The sequence below is a fragment of the Mercenaria mercenaria genome, chromosome 4, assembly GCF_021730395.1.
Source record: "Mercenaria mercenaria strain notata chromosome 4, MADL_Memer_1, whole genome shotgun sequence".
Lineage (NCBI taxonomy): Eukaryota > Metazoa > Mollusca > Bivalvia > Venerida > Veneridae > Mercenaria > Mercenaria mercenaria.
Window position 1 is genome coordinate 91,431,278 of NC_069364.1, and position 9,749 is coordinate 91,441,026.

Here is a 9,749-nt window from a genome sequence, read left to right on the forward strand (position 1 = left end):
TTCTGGCGCATTTCATCAAACTGAAAACGAAAGGAATTTCCAAAGTGATGTCCGACACAAATTGCTTTCTTTTCTGCACTTTCTTTCCTGCTTCTTTACTCGTGTGAAACTTATTTTTCTCGTTTGCGTTGTTAAATTTGATTCCATTTAAATTGGCCAGAGCAGACATTTAAATAAAAATTTGAAATTTTGCAAATCGAAAGGAAAAAATCTTCATTTACGACATACACTGCCCACTGCACTCAAATAAAGCCATCACAAATACTCCGCGCCTGTGGGCGCGGAGATAATGTTTAACTTTTTATAAAAAAATTCCTTTAAAAATACAAACTTTTCTTCAGGTGAGAAAATTAAAACACTTGCAAAACTTCAGTTAATGACAGAAACGACTTTCTTTAAAAATTCGACAGAATGCACGATTTAGTGTTTGAAATACCAAACTATTACTGGAAGATGCCCCCCCTCGAATAGTCTCCTCCACCCTCCTACACCCTGGTGTACATACACACATATATAATAATGTGTATACACTATCTGAGTCAGGGGTGCACACAAGGCATCATAGTTCTTAAAAAACTGCAAGCGTACATAAATTAAAGCCTAGAATTCAGATTTCAGATCATATTTAAAAGAAATTTTCTGCTCGCTACGCTCGCAAATATGCTATCAGTAGTATCAATTAACCTGAAGCCCCGAAGAGCAGAAAACAGATCCACTTTCTGTTAGTAATACAAGATATTTTGCTTCTTCTCCCTTTCTTTACCCAGCAGACTGCTTGTACCTCGTCTTAGGTCAAGACAGTTATCACTGTAACTTATAACCTAGGAGGAATTATTATTCAAATATATGGGTGAACTTTATCAGACAGTTTTGCCTACATTTACATCAGATAAGCCACACAGGTCCAGAGGCAAGGGCATGTTCATGATGTTATATAAAAAATCCAAAAGCCTCTAAATATACATCGGAATGCACCAGAGCTATTCTTCAAATTCAGTTTTTTTCATTGTGAGCCTAATTTGTCCTGATCAACATCCAGTATATTGTTTGTTTTGAATACCATAGATATAACACAAACTATTTTGAGAAGAAAAGAAATTATCTTTGAATTACTCTGAAAAAAATCTGACTTTCATAAAAGGCAAACAACTGCTTGGCTCTCAGTAGAATCCCAGTCATCCCCCCGCCCCCCCCCCCCCCCCCCCCCCCACCCTACTTTACCCCTACCCCGCAGAAGTTCAAATGGTCGGCCCTAAGAACCTTCGAAAGAGCTCTGTGTATGTGTTTATAACTAGTTAGATCTACATCTTGAGGTGAAATATTTTTGTTTTCAGTGTGTCAATTCTGATATATATATATCAGCTATATGATATTTACATAGTGTGATGTAAGGTCATTAATTTGTGCTATTTACATAACCTACATTTTTATCATTATATTGTCATACGATTTTAACGTGTATTGATTATCTAATATTTACTTTAGTTGACAAAATGTGATAATTAAACGAACATATATGTTAATATATCTTATGTGTTTGACTACACTTGGGATTCGAGATAATATGTAAAGGGATTAGAAGAATTCAAATCAGGTAAATGTTTTGCTACAGCTAAACATTAATTCATTATAAATAAATGAATAAATAAGAATTACTTTCCACTTTTATCATTTGATGATATAATGATCTGACATGGCATGTTTTACCGTAAGTGTTGAAGTTTTAAAACTTTTCCCGTTGACATCACATTATCAATGTTACAGGAAAGATAGAAAAGAACAAAAACATGTGATGTTTTATAATGTTATACTAAATCATCATTTATGGAGGTTATTACCGAAAAAAATTACCGTAATTAATCGCACTGAACTGAACTAAAAAAATAGGAATTCCGCTGCCATCAATAGGCCAATACTTTAGTAAAAGGCTGATTTTGAGAGTGACACTTTGACTTATTTATAATGTAACTCCTTCCAACTCTTTGGGAGACATGGTTTTAAGGTTCATTCTTTCGAAAATCGATCCAAGAATGGGCCTAAATACTTAAGATTTGCGGGTTTGTTACTGCACAAAACATATTATAAGTATATACTAATGAATTTGTCTTGGAAGGAAGTATACGACCAGATAGTCAAACTAGGACTACGACTGTTATAAGTCGTACGATGACAAACTTAAGAACAAAATTGGTCATGTTTTTTTTGTTCAAAATCAAGGGCTGTTTCAAAATACATGCGTAGTCTACTTAAAATGTATAAATATACAGACAAGACAAGTATCTAGTTCCTGCCACCCTTTAAATAACTCCACTGAGTTTTAAAAGGTTGACAATTTACGCTCAAAAATGTACTTTAGAAAGCTTCAAACGATTGTTTTCATCGTCCTTTATGAGTATTGCACGGAGAGATCGTGTCCAGTTCCCGCCAAATATGTTAAAGGATAGTTATTCATGCCGTTTACTTGAAGGGAGAGTTCTTTATCCCGATGACAGATGTTATTATAGATCCAATAGCATTATTCCAATGGTACAGTCAAATAGTATTTCAATAACATTTAACAGTCTTTTTTCTTCAAAATATTCTACAATCTCAAATGAAATATAAATTGTGTGCTTCATTGAAATATCTTACATTTTTTGCAACGGTCTAACTAATTTGATAAAAGCGTTATCGTTCTCGACTTGGTAAAATATTCTTCCAAGAACATTACGTCTTTTGAAAAATTTGACTACCAAACTAGTTATTGTCAACCAGTCTACACGCAGAGGTGATAACTACTGTACAAAGTACATATCGCAATCATTTAAACAAATCAAACGTGATGGAGCTCTAATATTACGTTAAATAAGTTGTTTTTATGTCAACAACGGATGTCATTAAGGGGTTTTAGCATTCCTCCAATTAAAACTTGACAACAAATCAACAAGATAGACACATTTTATGTTGTTCGCAGAAGTCGTTGATAAACTTAGTTGTTGCAAAAGATGCAAGTCGTTTCATTCAAGACCCACCGTCCGAGTTTCAGATGGGTAACTTCTTCACAGATATATTCTATATCCTAAATGGCGTGTCGGACCAATGAGGCTAAGATGAAGCGAGTCAGAAACTCGACACACATTTAAAGGGCCCATAAAACATAACTAAGGGCAAGATAAATCTTGAAGCTGCGGCTCTAACCTATGCAGTACTTTGGACGAGCTTTAAAGAAAATTTTGAAAACGTATGTCTGCGGAACCAATGACATTTATTTCGTTGTTTACTACATAACTAACGTTTTTGAGAGTTCTTCTACATAATATACACATTCCTAGTGTGCTTTTATATATAAGGACTGTCCAGAAGTCACGAAATGGCAACATTTATCATAATTACCGACAACTGAAACTGAAAGTACTTTTTTCTGACTGCCCAGCTGCGTTCATTTGCTTGTTTTTTTTTCCACGTTGTGCACTTGTTATACTTTGTATTTCTGTAAAAGATTCAGTACATCAATCAGTCTCAGTAAGGGTAAAAGAAAGAGAAAGGGACAACAACGTTAAGTAATTTATAATGACCAGTTTGTTTTGCAGAGTAACAAATTCATGCATGTCTACACAAATAAAAGTATCTATTATCAATACACAATTATGTATAAAAATTTGTGCTACTAAAGGAGCTAGAATGATGTCGGCATTGTATGACATACGCCCCTGATAATGTTCGATTCTTTAATATTACCCTCGATTCAATAATGTTATCAAGTTAAAAAAGGGACATAACTGAACATAAAACAAATGAGCATGTCTAATTGATGTTTATGATGCTAAATAAGTTCTATTTTAAATGAAGAAAACTGTAGGAAACAACGAAGCTGTTGTAATAGTTTAGGCCGAAAAGGGCCACAACTCCAGACAAAATAATCGACCATAAAAGTTCGGATAATATGTGCATTTCCACTTCATTTTGTTGATGTATACCAAATTTCATTTTAGCAGGATGGAAACTGTAGGATGGAGTTCATAATGTGATGAATTTGTAATATTTCGATGTCCTAAAAGGGCAACAACTCCAGGAAACATAACTTGCCATAAATGTCTCGATACAATGTTTACTTCCCCTTCATGTTGATTATGTATACCAAGTTTTGTATGATTTGATGGAAACGTGTATGGGAATTTCTTACGCATTGGGGACATGGAAGGTGTTTATTATATATCAACATCATAATAAGTACGCTTTTCATAACGTAGCAAGTTTGTTTCATAAACCTAGTTTAACAGGAGCTTCTATATATGACACTGATCTTTGAGCTAGCAGTCCGAGTTATAAATTTTACATCTCATCTTGTTATGATATATATTTGTGCCACGTCATGTGAGCTTTAATATTTTCATTAAAAGTTACAGACACGAACAGAAAATAAATGTTTATTTTTTGACTACTTATTGGTACATGCTAAAACCAATATCACATTTACATTGAAAACATAATGGTTAGTTTTCTATAAAACAAAAACGAAAGACTTCTACTTTAAAAACGTAAATATACAATAATTTATAGCCTACAGATACAGACTATCGAATCGAATATACGATATTTGTGTTTCTTAGTTTAAAACAATTTTTGCTCGGGCACGAAAAGACAGACTGACAAACAAATCGATCAGACTAGAATATTAAATTGATGTAGCCAAGTTACAATTTAGATGTAGAATTATGCTTAAATAATTGAAAAGAAAATAATTATTTTATTGTGTCAGTATTTAGCATTTCAAGAAGAGATGGTTAAACAAAATACGTCTTTCTAAATTTCCATGTGCATAATGCCATTACGAATTGTTAGGTTTCAAAGTATTTTGTAAATAATCTAATTAAAAGCAGATTATCCTTGCTTGATGTATACTTTCTTTCTCCCTTAATTCTTGATATTTTTTCTCTGATTCTCCCAATTTTGTGTCTGGAAAGATGATTGCACATTTTGTAATGATCCATGTAATCATGGTACATTTTTTAAGTAGAATTATGCTCAGAAAATTGAAAAAAAAAGATATTGTGGCAGAATTTACCTAACACATTTTTCTAAAATAGTACACCTTTCTTAACTTCCATTTGCATAATGCCATTAACAGTTGTGACATTTCAAAGTATTTTTGCAAATTAATCTAGGGCAGGTTCTTCATGCATGATGTATAGTTCATTCTCTCTAATCCTTGACATTTATTTTTCTTTGATTCTCTAAATTTTTATCTGGAAATATGACTACATGTATTGTATAATCCATCAATGACCAATGTTTCAAACAGCTTTGGAAAAGCATCTGAAAGGAAAAATTTAAGTCACTGTTTAATCAACATTTACACTAGTATCAATCTTACAGGTTTCGTATGTGCATTTAAACTACAAATCTTAGAATGTTATATCTGTCAAATATATCAATATTAATCTGACAGATATTATTAAAAGAAAAAATGTCATGACTATTAAAAGTGGTAAAACAATATCTCACACAAGTAAAAAAGTCAAAGACCTATGCATTTCAACAGATGATAGATTATTTGTTCACATCGCCTTCATAAATCTACATTTTCAACGTGCACTTTGTACATGATCCCTTCATGTTGATGTTGTATACTGAGTTTTGTTTGAATTGATTGAACGTGTGAATACACAATGTACAAGTGTACATGTGATAATTTAAAGTAAAGGAAATAACTCAAGGAAATATAATCTGACATGAAAGCCCGGAAATATGCGCATGCCTACTTCGTGTTGATAATTTCAAACCAACAAACATTTCCATTGTATGAAAAATGTAGGAGGTGAGGAGAACATAAGATACAAACGTAATTGTAATATTCTAAAAAGGCATAAATGCCCTGACATTTATGGTAATGATGTATAACAAGTTTCATGGGAATTTGATAGAGAGAGAGGGAGGTGCGGAATTCACAAAGTACAAAACAAGCTGTAATATTTAAATCATAAAGTCTTCAAAGGGACATAAAACAGAAAACAATCATCAGATATAGAAGTCACCACAGTATGTGCATGTCTGCTGCCTGTTTATGTTGTATTCCAAGGTTCACTTAAATCTGATGGAATGTTTCAAAACACAATACACAAGGAGGTGTTTCAATACACAAGGTATCCATGTAACTGTGATATAATAGAATACAAAGGGCATATTGACTTAAGATAAAACAATCAAACTTGAAAGGCCTGGCAATATGGTCATGTCCACTTTATGTTGATGATGTGTACCAAGTTCCATTTTAATTGAACGGAATATATAGATACTTAGTACATACATGAATGCATTAAATAAAAACAGCACTAAACTATAGTGTACCTTTTTGAGGTCTACTGTTCAGGGTCGAGCGATTTATTCACCATATCATGCTATATAACTGAAATAAAAGTTATAAAATGTTGAATATGGCAGATTAAGTCTTGTTCTTGGTAATTATAGCATACATGGTCTCATTGTTTTTTTTATTATTTTCTTCATCTGAAATAAGTACAGTACAAAAGGCACGAGTATAAGAAATTTGGCATTACTTTAGATTTCGGGGGGTAATGTGACAAATCGGAATTTAAGAATTTTAAAACTATTCACTTCCTCAGATAAAGGTGTCTTAAATCCAAATTTCATATTTTTTATTTCCGTTCTCCAGACGAGCTATATAGGGCCTCTAAGGTTCCGTTGTTTTGTTAAAATATAGATTAAGAGCTTTTACATTACAGACGACATGATTACCGAGGAAGACGAATATTTTCTGAGAGCCTCCATTTTGCTACTGAAAGGAGGGCGATTGATGTCAAAAGAAACTTTGTACAAAGAACTACGAAAGGCCGGGGGAAATCTTGATGTACTTCTAAAACAACACGAAAGGAAATTCAAGCACAAATTAGTAAAGAAACAGAAGGAGAAATTGTTTCCAGATGTTGGAGTAACCGACGTAGAAACATGGGATTTAGCCCTGCTTATAACGGTGTCACTGACGGTTTTTAAACAGTCACTTACCGACGATGAGAAAAATTATTTAAAATCTATAAAGTGTATGAGGGATGAGATTTACGCCCATACTTATTCTTCGTCGCTTAGTGCCGATCAATACGAAGACATCCGGAAGGAATTACATAACGCACTCACTTCACTGTCGAATGGGTTAAGCTAAAAGACGACTGTTTTAAGATCATTCAGGAATGCACGGCTGGCCCCATCAGCCCATCATTAAAAGCAGAACTTACGAAACAGATAGAAGATACAGAACACTCGTTGCAGGCTGTAATGGACAAATTGAGAAACCAGGCCGAATTTCTTTGCGAAATGAAAAAAGGTATCTGTCGTGTTATGATCCTTGTCAGTATATTTTGAATTTAGATTATTTCGTAGCGAAAAAGTTGGCAACTTTGATTATTTTAATTGTGTTTTTTGACAAAAAAGTCAGCACTGACCCAGGAACCGTCTCAGCTACGTTATACCTTGACTACTGATGTATATATGACTGCTTAAAACTTTAGTAAATATTCAGTATATTGTTTTCTGTACTTAAAGAATATTAGCTCGTTACGCCCAATTCTACGCTGTGTTGTTTTGATATCAAATAAGCTCATATTTCACAGCACATTTTTTTCCACAGATATAATGGACAAATTAAACACAATCAGTGAGACTGAAGACCGAAGTAAAAAGATTGTAAAAGGTATTCGTAGAAAAATGTACAAAGGTTTAGAAATTGAAAATATGTTAATATGTTGCATATATTGTTACCACAACATTTCCGTAATAATGATCTGGATAATGCGAAATTATGCCTTTTTACAACAGTATTTTAGTTAAAACAAATACACTGAAAACAGATAACTTAACAAATTTAAGGTTGATGGATTTCCAGAATTTTTCTTTCAGTGATGAATACTGCGGTAATATTGAGTGGAGTAAATGAAAGCAAGGACATAGACTTTGTTGAAGGAATCATCACAACGGTTATCAATAAAGCAATACAGAAAGTCGGAAACGAAAACGATTATCCGAGAATTCGCCACGTTGTTGACAAGATTCTTCAAGATATTGAAAACATGTCTGATGTAGAAATACTACCAGCAGAACACAAATGTATCCTTCTTAGCTTTAGATGTACAACTTATACAGGTATATTAAACCTGCTGACGTATTTGGAGAGCAGAAGCTTCTTGGATTCTCTAAATGATCTTGCCCTTGCACTGAGTTCCACTCTTCCTTATGTGAGCGGTCAGTTTAGACTTGATACGAATGTTACACAAGAATGTATGAAGGGCCTGCTATATGAACTAAGTGAGTTGATATAATTTATCTTTTTTCAGTTATGAACGTACTTGCGACCACTCAGTTTTTCAATCACACATAATTAAGCGTGGAGAATAACAGAAGCTGTATTCGATGAGTTAAATACAAAAATAACAGTTACACCTTCTGTAAATTTAGAGCAGGTACAGGCAGCCATTAAGGAACCAGGTATATAAATGATTACCATACAGTATTAATAGCGCGATTGTATATAAAGTTTTACGATAAGCCCGTTCGCTAATTGTAGAGTCCAAGACTACCATTCTAACGGTTTTGAGTGTTCGATTGACGGCGGAGGCGACAATACTCCCTGACAACCTGTCTAAGGATTGTGAGTGTACGACTGACATGGGACAACAAGGGAAGTGACAATAATCACTGACAAACCAATCGGAAGGTTGTGAGTGTCCGATAGATAGGGGAAATGACTATACACAAATCTAAAGGTTTTGAGAGTTGGATTGACGGCAGATGTGACTTTACTCCCTTACAACCAATCTAAAGGTTTTGAGAGTTCGATTGACGGCGGAGGTAACAATACTCCCTCGCAACCAATCTAAAGTTTATGAGTGTTCTATTGTCGGGGGAGGTGACTATAATTCCTGACAACCAGTCTAACATTTGTCGGTGTTCACTTGACGGGGAGGTGACTGCATTCCCTGACTACCAATCTTAAGGTTGCGATTGCGAGTGTTCGATCGGCGAGGGATGGGGAACTGTCTGCCTGATTACCAATCTAAAGGGTGTTAGTGACTGACGGGGGGGGGGGGGGGGAATGTTCTATCTGACTACCAGTTTGAATGTTGTGACAGTTCGATGGACAGTGGGGGCGAATGTTCAATCTGACTGCAAATATAAAGGTTATAAGTGTTTAATTGACGATAAAAGTTAATATTCTACTTCCCTACCAGTCTAAATCTATACTCCCAATATGAATAACAACTTAAAAGTTGTGAATGTTCGATTGACGGGAGGATGAATATTCTCAGAGAACACATTTCGTTAATTAATTTGTTTTACATCTCCGGTTCGTGCATTTTGAATTTATTTCACTAGTGAATATCAGAAGATATATTACAGAAAATGTCCTGATATTAATCATATGTCGAGGTAACGGGAAAAGAAATATAATTTGAAATGATAAATTTTAAAATACAGTTTGAAAGCGTCATTGTATACGTTTATTATTAATAGGTGGAAAATCTGCAGAAGTGGCACAGGCACCTATTGAAGGAAATGCCACTTCTCCTCAAAGACATCAGAGCAAATCAGTTGAAGGTAACTTTGCTGTTTAATGTTTTTTGACTGCTGTACGTATTCCAAACTATTGTTTTATTTCAGCAGTTTCTTTAATATTTTTAAATGTTACTGAAGTCAGGCGGTGATATTGCTCAATATTGTAACTTAAAATATATGATTTTCATTCCACTTCAACACTATTT

The 9,749-nt window shown here is 34.0% G+C and overlaps 1 protein-coding gene across 1 annotated transcript; it reads left to right on the top strand.

The window, feature by feature from the left end:
* Window positions 1-1,477: 1,477 nt before the first annotated feature.
* LOC123552424 (uncharacterized) lies at window positions 1,478-9,680 on the top strand. The gene is made up of 5 exons (XM_053541946.1): window positions 1,478-1,594; window positions 6,723-7,318; window positions 7,622-7,684; window positions 7,891-8,295; window positions 9,502-9,680. Exons 2-5 carry the CDS (start codon window positions 7,270-7,272, stop codon window positions 9,600-9,602), a joined length of 618 nt encoding a protein of 205 aa, XP_053397921.1. The 5' UTR covers window positions 1,478-1,594; window positions 6,723-7,269; the 3' UTR covers window positions 9,603-9,680.
* Window positions 9,681-9,749: the final 69 nt, after the last annotated feature.

Bases quoted from the DNA above. Each gene is read 5' to 3' on its own strand.
- LOC123552424 (XM_053541946.1), top strand. From the start codon at position 7,270: ATGGACAAATTGAGAAACCAGGCCGAATTTCTTTGCGAAATGAAAAAA. The intron at 7,685-7,890 runs GTATTCGTAGAA...TTTTTCTTTCAG, and splicing joins AAGTAAAAAGATTGTAAAAG to TGATGAATACTGCGGTAATA. The intron at 8,296-9,501 runs GTGAGTTGATAT...TATTATTAATAG, and splicing joins GGGCCTGCTATATGAACTAA to GTGGAAAATCTGCAGAAGTG.